The sequence below is a fragment of the Cynocephalus volans genome, chromosome 4 (genome assembly GCF_027409185.1).
Source record: "Cynocephalus volans isolate mCynVol1 chromosome 4, mCynVol1.pri, whole genome shotgun sequence".
Lineage (NCBI taxonomy): Eukaryota > Metazoa > Chordata > Mammalia > Dermoptera > Cynocephalidae > Cynocephalus > Cynocephalus volans.
In genome coordinates, this window is record NC_084463.1 from 102,594,072 (window position 1) to 102,614,030 (window position 19,959).

The 19,959-nt window shown below is 38.1% G+C and overlaps 1 protein-coding gene across 4 annotated transcripts in view; it reads right to left on the reverse strand.

Annotated features, from left to right (window-relative positions):
- Window positions 1–19,959, reverse strand: part of NUP98 (nucleoporin 98 and 96 precursor) — a 90,673-nt gene that overhangs the window by 3,841 nt on the left and 66,873 nt on the right. For all 4 annotated transcript variants that reach the window (XM_063092453.1, XM_063092455.1, XM_063092452.1 and 1 more), the window contains exons 23-31: window positions 18,843–19,272; window positions 17,700–17,929; window positions 16,087–16,353; window positions 11,426–11,583; window positions 10,197–10,340; window positions 9,315–9,457; window positions 4,557–4,778; window positions 2,228–2,469; window positions 1,594–1,748 (exon numbers count right to left, since the gene is read on the reverse strand). In XM_063092453.1, the coding sequence (XP_062948523.1) occupies window positions 1,594–1,748; window positions 2,228–2,469; window positions 4,557–4,778; window positions 9,315–9,457; window positions 10,197–10,340; window positions 11,426–11,583; window positions 16,087–16,353; window positions 17,700–17,929; window positions 18,843–19,272 (1,991 nt within the window). The remainder of the gene's footprint in view (window positions 1–1,593; window positions 1,749–2,227; window positions 2,470–4,556; window positions 4,779–9,314; window positions 9,458–10,196; window positions 10,341–11,425; window positions 11,584–16,086; window positions 16,354–17,699; window positions 17,930–18,842; window positions 19,273–19,959) is intronic.

The window sequence follows — 19,959 nt, forward strand, 5'->3', positions numbered from 1 at the left end:
CTCCCAGGGCAGCACTCTACCGAGTGCGCCACGGGCTCGGCCCTTAGTACTTTCATAAGGGCAGAAAACATAGTATTTACCTTTATATCCCCCAAACCCACCACAGTGCTTGGTACATGCTGGGTTCTCAGTAACTAGGATGTGTAAATGAATTAATCAATGTTCAATGAGAAAAGGGTTTCTTTAGGGATTATTTAGGGATGATGCTCTTGACCTATCCTAAAAGTGCAGCAAACAATGAATTATGCCTGTTATGTACCAGTTGCTGTGCTAGGAGTTGGAACCTTGATATTAGATAACAATTATTAAACATTTAGTATATAAAAGGTACTGTGCTAAACACTTTAGGTATATTTTTAATCTTTGTGAAAATCCTGTCAGATATGTACTATAATCTGTGCCACTGTCCGCCCCACCCCTGCATTTTTTTCAGATGATAGACAATGAGAGGTTAATTAATTTGCTCAAGGTTCCATAGCTAGTGAATGTGGGAGCCATGAATTGAACTGAAAAGTTTGACTCTAGAACTTGAGCTACTAACCTGTATACTCTATTGCCTTTAATCTTAAAAAACAAAAACCAAAAAACAAATCTCTTCCCAAAAGGAGCTTATGACAACAGAGAGATGTGAATAAGTAACTACAATATGGTCTGACAGGTACACGAAGTAGAAAAACGTACCAAGTACTTTGGTAGTAAGAGAGAAAGTGCAGTTAACTCTTTCTAGGAGAAAAGGAGGGAGAAATAGAGATCACAGCAATCTAGGTCATAAAGGATGAGTATAAGCGCGCTAGGTAAAGAGTGGAATAAGATTTGTTGGAAACACCATGAGTAATCTAGTGTGAGTAGAAGAGGCTGGCATGGCTGGTATGTGGGATAACAGTGGTAGCAGTTAAGGCAAGAGTGAAAGGTAAAAGCCTCTAGAGGGACTTGAATCTTTTATGAGTTTGACTTTCGGGCTGCAAGTAACAATGAAGATCTAATCACTACAAGACTGACCCAAGACATTTTAATGAAGACTTAACATGCCAAATGATGTGCAAAACAATTATCCTCACCAGATCTCTGATCTTACTGTATTTTTCATCCCTGAGCTTCTCACTGAAGCTAGGGCTGGACAAGGGGAAAAGACTGATTACAGACAAGCCTCAGCAATGTCTATTGCACATACTAATTGGTAATAAACACAAAAAAGGGTTTTTAAGTTTTGATACAACTGTCAAAATTGCTATATTAGCTTAATCAAAATGTCCTGCCTTGGGCTGAGCCCGTGGCTCACTCGGGAGAGTGTGGCGCTGGGAGCGCCGAGGCCGCGGGTTCGGATCACATATAGGGATGGCCAGTTTGCTCACTGGGTGAGCGTGGTGCTGACAACACCAAATCAAGGGTTAAGATCCCCTTACCGGTCATCTTTAAAAAAAAAAAAAAAAAAAAAAAAATGTCCTGCCTGCAATGACAGTGCTATCTCTGCTAATGAGTTTTCAAATGTATATTAGGCCTTTTATATACACGAAGAGGTGTCAAAAGAGGTCTCTGAAGCTTTAAGAACTTGGGAAGAAGAAAACCAGGCAGTGGTTTAAGGAACTCAGGTACCTGTTGTATATGGTGGAGCATTTCAATCACTCGAATGTAGTCCAGGTAAACAAGCCCAGATGTTTCCCAGTCCTGAATTAAGCTGCTGTGCTGTGGTGGTGCCAGGTCTTCCAAGAATCCCTTCAGGTAGTCATAGTTCTCATTAATGATGGCATCTGAAGAAACAAAATATTGAGCACAATGTCTGCACAAGCGCATGGTTCCTAAAGTGCAGAGAATATGTCAGAAAGCTAAGACAGGAAGGAAGGAGAAATAATGTCGGGTTAGACTTGAAAATTACAAGTAGATAGTCTGTAATTCCTCAAAAGAAAATATGAAGTAGTTTTGGCTTCAGGTCCCCAAGCAGATATTTCTGGTGGTGTTGGATAAAATTTTCATAAATAAAGAGGTTAATATAATTAGTGCACATCAAGGATATTTCTGGCAAACAGTAATTTAATATTGCTGTCTACCCCTGCCCCTCTAATCCCTCATCCTGGCCAAGCTTCTTCTGCAAAGAACTTTTCCAAAGTGTAATTTGATTGAAGTCTTCCATGTCCTGTAGTGAGCATCATCTGTGGCCTAACACATCATGGGGGTTTAGAGATTGGAAGAATTTGGGGTGATTCCAGGAGATACGGGCCCCAGCACTGACCAGAAGCTAAGTGCCGGATGACGAGTTTGTGGCAGCGGTTCCAGTGCCCAGCTTTAAATAAATAGAGGGCCTCCAAGTGCTTGTTGGATTCCATGCGAGCTCTCACTGCTTTGGCCTCATGAATCCATTCAGCAGGCACACAAAGCTTCTGGGTAAGGAAAGTCTCCTTAGCCCATGATTCAGGGGTCTCCAATAGCTGGCAGTGCCGGGTAAGCAGCTCTCGAACAGCCTTCTCACGCATGCTATAGCAAGAGAGATAAGCTAGAATAAATTTCATCCTCATTCATGGAGAAGGCTGCCCCAGCTTAGAGTGGCCCCTGGGGCAGTGTTTCAAACTACAGGTCTTGATCTTTAGTGGATCACTTCAAATTTCGCTAAGAAATCAAAAGCCATCCTACCAGCACTTATTTTTTAACTGAAATAGAATGGAATAGAGTATCTAAGCACATCACGGTCAAAAAGTCAGAAAATTAATACTCTAGGTAACGCTGTCCATTCCCCAGAAAAAGCTTCCCACAGCTACTTCCTGTCTAGTAACATTTCCCTACCATGAGTTAGAAGATCAAGGACTGGGATAAGGGAATTCTGCTCAATAGAGCAGTCCTCTGAAGTTCATTCCCAACTTTCTCCCTCCCCTTTCTCCCATATGGTCAGTACAACAAACTTAGTTTTTAAAGGTAATATCTCTTCCATGTCTTTGTTTCTTTTCTCAAGCCATCAGCCTTCCTAATTCATTCTCTCTCTACCTACAGATCAAGGCCCCTTAAGGAGAGTCCTTTTCTGTCTGGGCCAGAAAAAGTCATTTTAATTTCAGATTAAGAATATTATCCTCATTTGAACTCTTTCTGAACTCCTAGGCTTTTCAAGGACTCTTTTTTTTTTTTAAAGATGACTGGTAAGGGGATTTCAACCCTTGGCTTGGTGTTTTCAGCACCACACTCAGCCAGTGAGCCAACCGGCCATCCCTATAACCCGTGGCCTTGGTGTTATCAGCACCACACTCTCCCGAGTGAGCCACAGGCAGGCGGGCCCTCAAGGACTCTTAATCTTATCACGACTGCCTCCTTTTTTATATTCTTTTTGAGGAAACAGGATCTGCTTCCCCACAGCCAACTCTGAAACATTAGTCATCCCTTCAGCCAGCTTTTTACCACGTAAAATCCCCCACTGAGTGTGCTTAAATAACTCAAAGGAATATAGCCTGAGGACATTTTGCTTCCTGTTAAGGGGGAAAAGAGAAAAGAAACTGCTTAAAGGGAAGGTTATGTTAGACGCTTTATACTTTTACTCTAATCCCACAATCACCTTTGATTAGGAACCAATATTATGATTATACAGATAAAAAACTGAGGCTTACAGAGTATTCTTATGCAAAGTCCAAAGCGAGGAAGCTTTACCTTAAATCAAAGTAGTGTGAGGGTACTTCAAAAAAATTCATGGAAAGACTCATATTATCTTTTAATTCTATTCTTCCATGAACTTCCTGAAGTACCCTCGTATATAGTGAATCCAGAGTTTAGGCAGGTTTGACCCCAACTTCTTTCCACACCATACAACATGACAGTGCAGCACTGTAATTAAGAGCATAGACTCTGGGTGTGTGAGTTGGAAACTGCACCCAGCCATTTACTAGCTGTGTGACCTTGAAATAATTACTTAATCTGTCTTGGGTTGCTCATCTGTAAAACAGAGATTATAAGAGTGACTATCCCGTAAGATTCATTATGAGCATAATAGTTAATACGAAGTAAAGTATGTACAAGAAAGTATAAACATGTAAAAGCACTTATAACAAGGAATCTGAGGGGTGAGTGGGTGGTAGCAAGGGATGGTCAGAGGAGGAGAAAGCCGGTAGAAAGGGAAAAAGCAGGGGCTCTCCTGGTAACCCATTATATCAGTGTCATGGAAGCACTAAACTAAGGCAGCCCAATCAGCACTACTTCTGCATAATTCCTAAATATGCCACATTCAACTGAATCTCTCCCTTAGTTAATGCTGTTGCCCCTTTTGGGCATATCTTTCCATTTCCACTTCATTACTTTCTATTCCAATTTTATAGGTTCTTTGAATCTTATCTTTCCCTGATCATTGCAGTTCATAGAGATGTTTTTTCCCTTCTCAGACTACTGAGAGGCCTGTGATAAATATTATAATTTGGTGCTTAATCAAAGGCAGTCTCTGAAGGTTTAACTGTCTTGAGGATTACCACAAGGCTGGTTCTAACACACTTCTAAACAATTACTTGCTGAATTGAACCCTGAGACTGATTCCTTTGGTATTGCCCTGTAATGCTACATGTACTCAGTGGGTTCAATGACTTGTCACTTACCTTGAGTTGTCAATGTGCAGGAGGACAAAAATGGACCACTCCCAGAGCCCCTCGCTTTCCAGCTGGCCAGCATAACTGGCCTGCAGTACACCCTCATGCTGCTCTGACAGATGGGTGTAGTTAAGAGCCCGCAGCACCTCCCACAAGTGCCAGCTTAGGCGGTAGTCCAAAGGATCTGCTGTTATGCTTCGAGGCTCCAGCAGTTGGTTGAGTTCATAATGCCTGCAGCGAAGAATGTGCTGACAGTTACCATATACAGACAGCAGACTACCTGACTGAATAGATCAACTGTTCTGATTATGTCTCAGAAGACAATAAAGGAACCCGAGGGCAAAAGCATTATAGGTTTTCTTTCCCTGTGAGACTGTGTTATATCAATTTACCTCTAGATTCAGCCAGACTACAGATCCTACAAAGAAACAAGGCACCTTCTCTTTTGAGTCTGTATGACCTAACAGGTTTGCTGGTATTGGTTTGGACTATATATTTTACTATCCTGATACAGGGAGTCTTCACAATTCTCACCCTTCCATTATAGTGTCTACTACTTTTCTTAATCATGTGAAAAAAGTTACCTTAGTACCTTTCAGATTGTTCTAATCTCCTGTTTGTCTGAACAGCTACCTAGTCTTCATGATGATTATTTCCTTCTATGGCTTGTAATTTTTACCTTTGATTTTGTCTTCAGTGGGAATTATTCTTTATAAAGAAATCCAGGTACCCTAGTTTTTGAAAGTGTCCCTGCAGAGATTTTCACTTTTTTCTTTTGCTAGGAACCCAAAAAATTCAATTGTCCTGGACCAGTTTATATGATAAGTTCTTAGCTTGCAATTCCCAGATGTGAGAGCAATATAACCTAAGACACCACAGCTGTAAGTTTTAAAAACCTGGGGCTTAGGTTACCGACCAATATATTTTCCCTTTTTTTTTTTTTTTTTTTTTAAAAGATGACCGGTAAGGGGATCTTAACCCTTGACTTGGTGTTGTGAGCACCACGCTCAGCCAGTGAGCGAACCGGCCATCCGTATATGGGATCCGAACCCGGGGCCTTGGTGTTCTCAGCACCACACTCTCCCGAGTGAGCCACGGGCCGGCCCTATATTTTCCTTTTCACCTAAGATTGCAACCCTTGTCACGGTGTGGTCCGCAACACGCTCAGCCAGTGAGCACACCAGCCATCCCTATTATAGGATCTGAACCCACAGCCTTGGCGCTACCAGTGCCACACTCTCCTGAGTGAGCCACGGGGCCGGCCCTAATTTTGGTAAGTTTTAACATATGTACACACCTGTGAAATCACCACCACAATCAAGAAAACATATTCATCATCTCCAAAAATTTCCTTATGCCCCTCTGCACTTCTGCCCTCCTGCGTCTCCCCATACTCACCCTTCCCAGGCAACGGATCTGCTTTCTGTCATTATAAATCAGTTTCCATTTTGCAGAATTTAATATGAATTGGAATCATACAGTAGGTACTGTGTATAGATATATATATATTTTTAAAGCAGCTGGCCAGTACAGGGATTGAATCCTGGACCTTGGCGTTATCAGTACCACACTCTAACCAACTGAGCTAACTGGCCAGTTCCCATAGGTACTTTTTTTGGGGTCTGGCTTCATTTAAAACTAAGTAAAATTATTTTGTGATTCACCATGCTTTTCCATGCATCAACGGCTCATTCCTTTCTACTGCTGAGTCCACTGTATGAGATACATCATGGTTCTATGGTCTATTCACCTATTGACAGAAATATGGGTTGTTTCCAGTTTTGAGCCATTACAAATAAAGCTGCTATAAACATTCATATGTGGATGTATGTTTTCATTCCTCTTGTGTAAATACCCAGGAGTGTAATGGCTGGATCATATGGTAGGTCTATGTTTTGTTTTGTCTTGTTTTTGGCGGATGGCCAGTATGAGGACCTGAACCCATGACTTTGTTATTATAAGGCTGCACTCTAATCAACTGAGCTAACAGGCCAGCCCTATGTTTAACTTTTTTTAAAAAGCTGCCAAACTTTTTTCCAAAGGGTGGGGATTATACTAAAAAGCATATGTACTTCACAGGGCCTGGTTTTCCAAAGTCTTGCAGTTTCAAATACTGACTTTGCAGAGGACTGGAAATTTTCCTCAGGATATAAGTCTCTGGTTTAAGATAAAGATTTGTGGCACATGGGCCGAGCCCGTGGTGCACTCAGGAGAGTGCGGCACTGGGAGCGCGGCGACGCTCCCGCAGCGGGTTCAGATCCTATATAGGAATGGCTGGTGCACTCACTGGCTGAGTGCCGGTCACGAAAATGACAAAAAAAAAAAAAAATTTGTGGCACAGCAAGGTTGCTGGCTCAAGGACTGACTAGTTACTGATTGTTATGTAAAGATACTGAGACTGACGTAAGAAGGAATGTTTGCTAAGATCAAGCTTGTGTTGATAAGATCACTTAATTGTCTACTGGAATGTCATCTGGCTTGTTTCACTGAAAGTTACCAGCCTTTATTTTTAAACTATAACCCCACCTATGTTCTCTTCCTGTAACTTCTTGGTCTGGAAAATAAATGCAGGAAGAGAACCCTAATTTGGCGTTAATTTCCCGAGGAAGGGTTGGCTCTCGCTGGAGCGTTCCCAGGGAAGTTACCCACTTTGGGGCCTCTCACTGCTCAGAAGAGATGGGCTTTGAGTAATCCTTTGCATCTCCGTCACCCGGGGGAAGTGGGGTGACAAATCCGTGGGGGGCTAAGCAACACAAAGCAACAAAAGGGGGCATATCATTTTACATTTTTTCACCAGCAATGTATGAGAATTCTAGTTGCTCCACAGCCATGACAATACTTGGTACAATAGGTCTTTTTAATTTTTAGCCATTCTAATAGGTGGGTAGTGGTATCTCAGGATGGTTTTAATTTGTATTTCCTTGTCTACTGATGCTGAACATCTTTTCATGTGCTTATTTGACATCTGGATCTTCTTTGATAAAGCATCTGTTTAAATATTTTTTCCAATTTTTAAATGGGACTGTTTGTTTTTCTATTATTGAGTTTTAAGAGTTCTTTATATACTCTGGATACAAGTCCTTTATCAGATATCATTCTCTTAATAGTCTTTCAATAAAAAGCAGTTTTTGATTTTGTTGAAGTCCAAGTTACCAATTTGTTTCTTTTATAAATTGAGTGTTTGGTGTCTAAGAAATCTTTGCCTAACTCACAGTTGCAAAGATTTTCTGCTTTGTTTCCTTCTAGAAGGTTTATAGTTAAGTTTTATATTTAGGTTTATGATTCATTTTGAGCTGGAAAAACAATAGACATAACCAACAAAAAACCAAAAGCTGGTTCTTTGAAAAGATCAATACAATTGCTAAACTCTATTTTTTGGGGAAGTGGCTGGCTGGTACAGGGATTGAACACTGGACCTTGGTGTTATCAGTACCATGCTCTAACAGACTGAGCTAACCAGCCAGTCCTCAATTGCTGAACTCTACATAGACTAACCAAGAAAAAAAAAAAGATAAGACGCAAATGACCAATATCAGGAAGGAAAGAGACACTGTCACAGATTCTACAAATATTTAAAAAGAATAAGGAAATGTTATGAATAACTTTATGCCCATCAGTTGGTGACTTTGGTGAAACAGACAAATTCCTTAAAAGAAACAAATTATCAAAACTGACTTGCGAATAAATAGAAAGCCTCAACAGCCCTATGGTCTGTTATACAAATTGTGTAGTGTAAAAACTTTAATAAATTGGACCTCACAAAAATGTAAAGCTTCTCATTGCTTTGTTTAGAAAATGAGAAAAACAAAAAAGAAAATGAGAAAAATAAGCCTTCACTCTGGGAGAAATTTAGATTAAAAAATATAACAACAAATATATACAAAATATATAAAGAACTATTACAATGCAATAAGACAATCCTATAAAAAATAGGCAAAAGATTTGAATAGACACTTAAGCAAAGAAGACGTGCATATGAAAAAATGTTCAACATCATCAGGCATTAAAGAAAGGCAAATTAAAACACAATGAAAAGTTTCAGTATGGGAAGATGAAAAAGTTCTGCAGATAAATGTTGGTGACAGTTGCATAGCAATGTGAATGTACTTAATGCCACTGAACCCTATGCTTAAAACGATTAAGATGGTAAATTTTAGTTAAGTATTTTACCACAATAAAAAACTACATTATTTTGTGAATTGTAGGACACATACACACAAAAAGGAAAAACTATATTATTCTATAATTCATATAAATACCCTATATCTAAAAGAAGGCATCTTGAAGAATTGTAATGAAATGCGAGCTACTAATTGTGAATAGGAAAAAAAAGCCTAAGTATTTCTAATGTAAAATAGACATCTCTGAAATAGTTTTATATGAAATTCTAGAAAACAAAAAAAAATTAATGATAACAAAAAGCCAGTTAGGAGTTGTCTGGGATGAATACTGATTGCCAACTGGCACGAGGAAATTTTTGGGGGGTAATGGAAATATTATCTTGTTTGTGATGGTAGTTACATCTTGATAATTACAGTAAAACTAACCAATTGCATACTTAATTGTATCTCCTTAAAGTTAATTAAAATGATTTTTAGACTCTAACTCAAGTTGCAATGCTCTTTATAATCAACTTATGTAAGTTATATTTGGTAATTCATAGAGATGTACAGCAATTTGGTGGCACGCAAAAGAAAGGAATCAGAAAAGGACTCCTTAGGGGCTCATGAAATACTTAACTGACTAGAATGCCTGGCTCTCATTTACCTGTCACTGTAGAGTTTTAGAAGGTGAAAGCAGACGTCTTGCAGTGGTCTCTGCGAGTCTTGCTCCTCCTCTACCGCATAGCCAGAGCCCTCCAGGTATGAAGGAAGTGGGGAGCAGGCATATCTGTCACCCTCAGAGGGATTCTGAAGGAAAGAATTTGATAAAATACATCGGGTGCTAGTCTGTTTCACTAGATGCTCTCATGCCTCAATTACTTAGACACCTATATTAAGAATGATGCGATACCTCATAGGAATCTATGAAGGATTAAAAAATTGTTTTGGTCAGTGGCATATTCCACCTGTCCACAATGGACTGGCAGAGATTTCAAATAGCTCTCACTAAACACCCCTACTTTTCCTGCCACAGTTAATACATTCGGTTTCTTTAGTGTTCTCTTTCTCTGAAAAACAATGAGAATTCAAGAAATGATGGCATTAAAGACATTAATACTTTAACTTCAACACTGGCAAGGAATATGAAATATGGTATCTAGAGGCAAATTTCAGACCTGCTAATTTAGGGCTAAACCAAACCTGAGGTCAGGCTGTATATCAAGCAATTCCCAAAGGAATAACACAGCATTAGGAACGAAGAACTCTCTGATACAGAAGCAAGAAAACTGGAAACTCATCATATTAAATTAAATGAAAGCAGACACTTGGAGAAGTTTAAAAGTAGCCCTGCCCAGAAGTAGGAGTAAAGGATAAAATTCCCATCAGATTTTCTTTGTCCATTTCAATTTTATAGTACTTTCAAAAAAGGCAGTTAGTAAAAAGTATTATGAAATATGATTTAATGGGTTTTTTTCTCTGTAGGAATTTTCTGACAAGGATAGAACACACATCAGGATTCTTGCTTGGCTCTACTAGACACATATACCTGAAATGCTTCTTCATACATGCTAAGTGCCCTGGAAATGGAGGCTGTTGGTGGAAGCAAATACCAAAGATGGACAGCCAGGGAGCGTTTCCAGTCCAGCTGGGAGCACACATTGATTTGTTTCTGTTCTGACAGCTGCCACACCTGCAGGAGAAATCACCACTATAGCTGTATTTTACTTTGTTACTCTGTGTCTTCATACTATTCACTTATTTAAGTAATATTTGAAATGATCTAGATGTCAGTATTAATGATCCAGATATAAAATACATAGTCCCTTGGAGGCAGATGAGAGGGTAGATTTGGACATATAATCAGTGCTCTGAGTGGAGATGAGAGCCACTGAGATCAGAGAGAAGGTCTTCTGACTCCCCACAGTTGCCAACCTATAAAACTTTAAGATAAGCATAAATTCTGATGAGCCCTATTTTATTTCTGGAAACTGACTTTAAGAAGGTAATCAAAGAGGTAGGCAGCAATAGAGAACTGGCTTAAAATAATTATGGTCCATCATCCATAAAATGGAACAGAAGTAGATATTAAAATGAATGATGCTGCATGACATGGAAAAATGTCCATATACAGTAAGTTAAAGAAAAAAAAGTTGCAGAATTGCTAATGTATGATTGATTTTACTTGTATATGTGAGGGTATTTCAAAAAGTTTGCAGAAGAATAGAATTAAAAGATAATACAAATCTTTCCATGAACTTTTTGAAGTACCCTCACACACACATGTAAATATGAATACATATATGTTGACATAGACTTAAAATGTCTGAAAAGACAGTTAAATTATTTATATTGCTTACCACTATGATATGGGATATGGTGAATTTTTTTTTTTTAAATGATGACCGGTAAGGGGATCTTAACCCTTGACTTGGTGTTGTCAGCACCATGCTCACCCAGTGAGCTAACCAGCCATCCCTATATGGGATCCGAACCCGTGGCCTTAGTGTTATAAGCACTGCACTCTCCCGAGTGAGCCATGGGCCGGCCCAGGATATGGTGAATTTTAACGTTTTAATTTTCATATACCTAGATTTGTTTTTACAATGTACATGTCTACCTTTGTAATTTGAAAGTATTTCCACTGAAAATGAAAAACAAATTACCAAGTTATATGTAGTAATGTGCAGTTTACAAAGATAGCTATTTGCTTCAACCTCAAGCAACTTTAAATTTATGAGAAAATTGATGTGAGATTATGGTAAAAGAGAAAGATACCGGTTTTCCAGCTAACAGAGCAAAGATGCGCAGTCTCTCATCCTGGATGAAGCTGTCGGCCTGGAGCTGATGCCAATCCATCAGCTGCATGGTGAGCAGTTCTCGGACTGACTGGCTACCCACCAACTGAGATAAAAGAAGGGCAAGACGATGATCGCCTATAAGAGAAACAGTTCTCTGTGATTACTAACGATTTACTAACTTGGTGAACCACTTGGGGGCATCTTCTTCTTATTTCTTCTAGCTGTCAAGAGAGAGGGCTTAACACCTCTGACTGCTTTCTATAACAGTGCCAAAGCATTAATCAAAAACTTACCATTTTCTGCTTGGGTAGAAAATCTGCAAAGTAGTTTAACCTAAATTACATATAGACTGCATAGTATTATAGACATCAACGACATATCTACTACTATTTCTGTGACCTTAAGTAAGGTGCTTCATCTATAAAGTGAAAGAAAACATCATCTGATTCAAAGGTTTGTAGTAACTACCAGCCAGCCAACAAAAAAAAAAAAGGTTGTAGTGAAAACTGGGAAGATATAATGTAAAATGTTCCCAACTAGAATAATGATGACTCTGAGAAATAGGAAATTTAAACCTAAAGAAGGGCCGAGCCCGTGGCGCACTTGGTAGAGTACGGCCCTGGGAGCGCGGCGACACTCCCACCGCGGGTTCGGATCCTATATACGACTGGCCGGTGCGCTCTCTGGCTGAGTGCCAGTCACTAAAAGGACAAAAAAAAAATAAATAAATAAAATAAAAAAAAAAAAAATTAAAAAAAAAAAAATAAAAAAAAAAATAAACCTAAAGAAAAATGTATGTGTACACTAATATAAACAGAACAGGTGAGTCTTTCACTCCCACAGGTCCAATAATCTCTCTCAAAATTTTTTAAGTACAAAGGGCTGAGGCAATAAAAAGTTTCTAATTAACCAGAATGTTAGGGGATAGGACTTCCAGTTTATTATAATTTCCAGCTAAACTTGAGTAAAAATTCTTTGCTTCAGCCTGTATTATAAAATCTCCTAAAAGTCAATAGTCGTTTTCCTTTCGTTTCAGCATGGGTCAGTGCTTACATGACTATATAAGGTTCTGTCCCTCCAGAAGCTGAAGCTCTCATCTCAAAGGGTTTCCTTCACAAACCAGAGCGGCCAAGCATCAGGAACACATCTGGAAATGTGTAACTAGGCCAACTTGTCTCCCTAATTGCATTTAGGTAACCAAAACACAACTGGACTATGATTCATGCAGTAAGTGCTGCCACCCACTTGACCGTAAGCTGCTAAGTGACCAATAATAAAGGAAGAAAGGAAAGATTAGTTCTGTGTGTCTATAGGACCCAAAAGAGCATGTTTATTGGCTAAAAAATATAAATATCCTGGTCACTAGAGATAGTCAAGTTCAGAGAGGAAATTGGTATATCATAGCTTGATGCAAACATTCATTAGGATCATCTCTCATTGTGCTGATCAGATATTCAAATAATCAGCTTCTGTCAATCCTTGACTTTCCACATAGACTCTCCCATTGAAAAGAAAATAGGGTGAGTAAATGGCAGAATTGTAGCGTACTGCAAGTAAATTTGGGGGTATGATATGAATCTAAATTCATCTTTTTTGCATGTAAATATCCAACTATCCCAGCATTTGTTGAAAAGACTATCCTTTCCACATTTAAATTGTCCTGGCACCTTTGTAAAAAAAAAATCAGTTGACTGTAAGTTAAAGGATTTTTATATTTGGATTCTCATTTCTGTTCCATTGATCTATATCTATAATGTCCATCTTTATTGTCTTGACTGGAGTAGCTTTATGTTTTAAAATCAGAAAATGTTGAGTACTCCGACTCAACATTTCCAAGTAAGGTTCTTTATATTTCCAAATAAGGTTCTTTACATATCCAAATAAGGACCAGTTTTCAATTTCTGCAAAAACACTGCTGGAGATTTTTGTAAGGATTGTGTTGAATGTATAGGTTAATCTGGGGAAAACAAACATCTTAACGATACTGAGGTTTTCAATCAATCGGTGTTTCTCAACCAGGGTGGTTTGTCCTTCTAGGGAAATTAGAAAATGTCTGGAAACATTTTTGGTTGTCAAAACAAGACGGTAGAAAGCAGGGATGCTGCTAAAAATCCTACCATGTCCAGGACAACTCACCCCCCTACCCCTAACAAAGAATTACCAGCCCAAAGTGACAGTGCTGAGGTTGAGACATATTCCATGAATCTGGAATGTCTCTTCATTTATTTCAGTCTTTATTTCAACAGCAAAGTTTTGTAGTTTTCAGTGTATAAAGTTTTGTACTTCCTTTGTTACATTTATTCCTTAAGTTTTTATTCTTTCTGATACTTTGTAAATAGAATTGTTTTTCTTAATTTTATTTTTGGATAGTTTGTTGCTAATACATAGAAACACAACTGAATTTTGTATATTGATCTTGAATCCTCAGATCTTCCTGAACATGTTTATTAGTCCCAATACCTTTTTTATGGATTTCTTAGGCCTGTCTATATATAGAATTATACCAACTCAAATAAAGACAGTTCTACCCTTTCCTTTTTAATCTGTATGACTTTTGTTTCTTTTTCTTGCCTGAACTGGCTACAACATCCATTACAATGTTGTGCAGAAATGGTTTTCCTAATGTTAGGGGAAAATCATTCAGTCTTTCATAAATAAGTTTGATGTTAGCTGTATGTATTAAGTACAATATGTATGCTTTGATATCAAGGTAACAATGGCATCATCATGAGTTGGAAAGTGCTCCCATCTCTATTTTCTGGGAGAGTTTGTGGAGGATTGGTATTAGCTCTTCTTTAAATATATAGTATTCACCAGTGAAGACATCTGCGCTTGGGGTTTTCTGAGTAAAAATCTTTACGAAAAACTAACTATGGTTTTATTCATTTACTCTATTGTTTTTATGCTTTTGTTTTCATTCATTTCTGCTCCAATCATTATTTCCTCCTTTCTGCTACCTTTGGGTTTAGTTTGCTCTTCTTTTTCTAGTTTCTTAAGGTGGCAGTTTAGGTTATCAGCTTGAAGTCTTTCTTCTTGTTGGATAGATGTCATGTAAACTTAGTTGATAGTGCTGTTCATGTTTTCTATATTCTTGATTTTTCTGTCTAGTTGTTCTACTAATTACTTAAAGTGGGGAAAGTGAAGCAAAAGTTTTCAGTAACCCAAAAGACAGTGCCCTTGCCAAACGTTTAACCTTAGGGGCAGAAGAAAACAAGGGAAAAAGTAGAGTTTATGAATGAACAGATCCAAGGACCTGACTTCTGGTATTCTTTAAGATCCGCTCCTGCTACGTGTAAGTATAACATTTTTTTTTTAATGATTCACATTTGTGAAAGTGTATAGAAGATCAACCCTGAAGACAAATTTTCACTGTACAAATGTATGAAGACCATAAAAGGCACTGAATGTGTAGTGATAGTGGAATACAACTGGCCGTTTATATGTTTACTGATTCTAACTTTTCCCATGACCTGTTCCTTATAATCCTAAAATTGGCCAAGCCCTCCAAAATAAATGCAGCTCAGGGCTCAAATTAGTTACCTTTGTATAAATTAGGTTCTAATTAACAAGGTTTGATAAAGGATCTAATTATACATAGATTAAGCTGAGCTATATCATCTTGTATTCTCATTAAGATTCGTGTCTAGACAGTCATTAAGCACTTACTGAATGCCTCATTATTGGAAAGGTAATTTAAAAAAGCACAAATAGTTCAGATTCTCATACTGGCAGCTGCCAAAAAAAAAAAAAAAAAAAAAAAAAAAAGTTAATTAAATAACCTCAACCTAGAAATTAAACTTCCATATATTTAATTTGAATGAAAAAAGTGATCTGATGCAAAAGATATACGTTTAAAATGTTCAGTTTAAAATGTTCAGAGTTCTGCTTATAGTTTAAAAAAAAGAGTCTAAATGCCAAAGAAGAAATTTGCTAATGTGGTACATTTATACATAGAAGAATATTATTATATCTAGATTATAGGACATTTGTAATGTGTTACATAGAAAGAACAGAATACACAGCAGGACACCCATCTTTGAAAAGTTTACATGCATATGTTGCTCTGGGCACATATTTGTTTATACTCTAAAAATCACAAAGAAAACAGTTTAAATACACTGAAACATTTGCAGTGAGTGGTAGTCATAGGCATTGGGTGATTTTGATCTGTTGTTTTTTTCTTATCTGTATTTTCTAGTTGTACTACAAATACATATGTAACATAAAGTTAAAATAATTTTTTTTTGTTTGTTTGTTTTGTTTTGTTTTGTTTTGTCTTTTTCGTGACCGGCACTCAGCCAGTGAGTGCACCGGCCATTCCTATATAGGATCCGAACCCGCGGCGGAAGCGTCGCAGCACTCCCAGCGCCGCACTCTCCCGAGTGTGCCACGGGCTCGGCCCAAGTTAAAATAATTTTAATTAAGGTAATTTAATGTTTAAGGTTCTAGAAAGAGAACTAGAGGACATGCTCCCTACTCTGGAGAAAGCAGCAATCTTCCTGGGAAATCCACACTTAATACTCACAGGTTAGAAGGAAAAAAAAAAAAAAAAAAAAAAAGAGGCAAATCCACAATTAAGGGGTAGGAGATAGTGAATAGGAAAGAGGCAGGGGTGCAGATAAGAACCATATTCTCTACCTGACTGCTGGGCCAGAGAGCAGGCCTCACTGATCTTCTTGCCCGTGAGGTAGCTGAAGACAGCCTCTACGGGGTTGTCTTTTTGGGTTAAAGAGACTTCCTCTTCAATCTGAGATTCAGCAGTATGGGATAACCAGTGGGAGAAAGCTCTTCGTCGCTCTAGAATCTGAATATATTCACTGGGTTCATCCAGTTGGCTGTCAAGCTCCTTCAGGTGACCCCATAGGGCTTCACATAATGTCCATGTCAGCCTCCAGTGCTTTACAACTGAGGAAGAGACAAGAAAACAATGCTATGACACAAATTCTTACAATTAACTCCGGAGGGTATTACTCTAACTGTGGTGTAAAAATGCACAAATTAATAAACACCACAACCAACAAAGTTGATTACTCCAAATCTGTCTCCACCTTATTCAGCTTTGTCTTACAAGTTCCGGAAGTATATGGTACAACTGCACATTCCATGTTTCTGTGGTACTTACATAGCAAATGTAACTATATGCTCCTTTAAACAGGTCTCCCTAGCCTAATTATGGCTAATATCACCTCAGATGGTAGAAAGAAAAAAAAAAAGTCTTCTAATTTGATCAAATTCTGTCTATATAACTCTTTATGAAATGTAAACTGATCTAAAAACTTGTAAGGGTTTATTCCTTCCTGCTACAGGCACAGCCTACCATTTACTGAGTCTAAATGATGTTTTTTCAAGCACTTAAGATTAAACCAACTCTAATCTACACAACAAAACTATACAGTTGGTAACTTCATTTTATAATTGAAGAAACTGAGGTATAAGAGTTAAATGATTTGCCCAAAGTTACAGGCAATATGTGGCAGAACCAAGATTTGAAGACAAGCAACCAGAGTCCAACTCCATTCTCTTAACTGCTATGCCATATTGCCCCTCAAGAAACAAAACAAAAAGTTTATCACTTTAAGCCACTAACAAGTATGCATTAGAAAGATAACTTACATGTTTAATAAGAAGATCAGACAATGAAGTAAACACAAAGTAAACACACTTGAATAAACAAGTCCCAAAATGTGTGGTATGGGACATTCTAAAATAGTCCCTATTTTTCAATAAAAGTGATTTGCTAAACATATAGTTAAGTACAATTTTCTACTGTTTGAAATATATTAAGTTCCCATATCAGAAAAACCCATTATCAAAGTATTGGTCACAATGGATATAGAGAGGTAATAGTGGGAGAAGAAAAGGAAATTATAACAAGGTTGTTGGGAAGACCAAGTGGGACTTGAGCTGAACATGGAAAAATGGGTAAAATTCAGAAAAGCAAGAAAGAATGAATCTTTCTATCCCTATGTTCTCTAGTTTGGGAAAAGAATGCAATTTCATAAATCCAAGGGATTTGACTGGCTACCGTTCTTTGAGAAAGCATTTGTATATCAGAGGGCATAAGGATAACTGTAAGAAGTGACAATTTACTCTTGCCTGAAATGCTGTTTATCTCAACACAACTACGGAAAAGTACAAGCTCAGGCATCCACCTACTAGACTGGTTTAAGGAACTTTGTCCTCCTATGAACCCATGCTATAATACCCCTATTCTTGGGACATCAAAAGTTAGAATCGTAGTGTGTACTCACCTTGTACTTCCGGTAAGTCTCCTGATGCTTCCTTAACCCAATCTGCATAGTCATGAATGACTGCAACTCCCAGATTGGGGACAATGAGAGGACACAGCTCATCAACATGGACAGTACTATGTTTTAATTTGAGCTCCAGAGGTACCTGGTATAAGTGCAGGTCTTCATCTAGCTTCCTCTGTCTTAAACTGAGTTTTTCCAAATGAACTTTGAATGGGGACTCAGTTAGGCTATAATGGCAAATGAAGAACAAGATAGAAAATGAAGAGAGAATCTAGAATTTCCCTACAACCAAGCCTTTGTTTCTTTTTATGATTACAAGCAAAAATGGAAAATATTTCACTGTAATTTTAAAGAAATTTTGTTTCCTAATGTCAAAATGCTGAACTTATCCGCTATACCTACATACTGACTGAACAGATGATCTGACTCATGCATTCAGAACCCAAAGGCTTTTTAAGTCAGGTTATAACAAGCATGGGTATCAGTACAGTTAGATTGGGAACTGGCTTCAGCATGTATCTGGACACTATAAAATCCAAGGGCCACACATTATTGCGGAATACCTGTTTCTCAAATTATACTCAGGTATCAAAAGTCATGAGGCTAAGCTTTTAGATATTAAAGAACTGGTTCTAAATTAAGATGAGCATATAACCAATCTGGCCTTGATCCAATTTTAAGATTTATATTAACAACTTCCAAAATGTCATAAGATCATGCTTAATCTAGAATTAATCACTAAGTTTAGAATCAATACTCCTAATTGTGAGGTACAAGAGATGCAGTTGTTTTATTTTTTTCAAAGTCAACTTTAAAAACTAAGGATTAAGAGGTGATCATCTTCATTTAATCTGTAGAAGATAACACAATTATAAAATGTAAATAAGAAAACGTTACATGTCCACAGAACACTGTATACATACTGCCTGACCATTGCCAGAAAAACTTTTATATATAATCTTTAAGGCGCATACACATACACACACAGAGTTCACCTTTGAACAATGTGGGGGCTGGGGCTCCACACCCCCTCCCCGATTGAAAATCCACATAGAACTTCTGGCTCCCCCAAAATTTAACTACTTAAGTACCTTACACATAGGTTGCCTTTCTCAAAAGGCATCAAGAAATGTGACTCACGATTTAACAGCAACTGGATTGGGCAGGAATCCGTATTCCATAGAATCAGCAATCTGATGATTTTCCACTTCATGAGAACCACTCAGCTGTTCTCCACTATTAGCAAGAGTCCAGTTGGGGCCCCAACCAACCCGAAATGAGCGTCCCATAAATAAGGCCATGTCCATCAAGAGTTTCCCTTTGCCATAGGTGACAGACTTTTCAAGAGGGACTAGGCCTGGTTGCCTGCGTGTACCCACTGTTTTCAATTGAACCTCAGGAGCTGGGCTGGGCACTGTAAACACAGTGGTCAGGGTTGGAGGGACAGACCATGGGGATGTGGATGGAATATTCATTAAAGATGATGCTCTGGGAGTGTGACATTCTTGCACAGAGGCACTTGGTGAAAGAAAAGCTCCACTTGTAAATTTTGATTGTAGTAACCCACTAACTGAAATGAGGGGAAAAAAGATTATTAGAAATTCAGCCCATTATTTCTTCAACAAAAACCAAAAAGTCATTAAAGCTGAAATTATTCAACATTTTGCCAAACTAATTAAAACAGATATGAAGAAGCAGGTTTAGCCAGATTCTGCAGAAATTACTCATTCAACCAGGAAATCAAGGCCAGAATTTTTTTTTTTTTTTTTTTTAAATAAAGATGACCGGTAAAGGGATCTTAACCCTTGATTTGGTGTTGTCAGCACCACGCTCTCCCAAGTGAGCGAACCGGCCATCCCTATATAGGGATCCGAACTCGTGGCCTTGGTGTTATCAGCACCACACTCTCCCATGTGAACCACAAGCTGGCCTCAAGGCCAGAATTCTAATGATGATGACGAGGATGTCAACAACAATTATAATATTAACAACAAACACCACAACTATTACTATTTTTGAAAAATTATCTAGCACTTACCTGCAGCAGACGCTGTATAAGCAAGGCACTTATGTACATTATTTCATTTCACTCTTCAATAACTTTAAATGATTAAGCATTATTATCATCCTCGTTTTCTAACTGAGAAAACTGGGCTCAGATAAGTGACTTGTCCAAATCCACAAAGCTATTCAGTGGCACACTGGGAGATAAGCCCAGGTAAGTCTGGCATCAACACTTATGCTCTTATCAAAATCC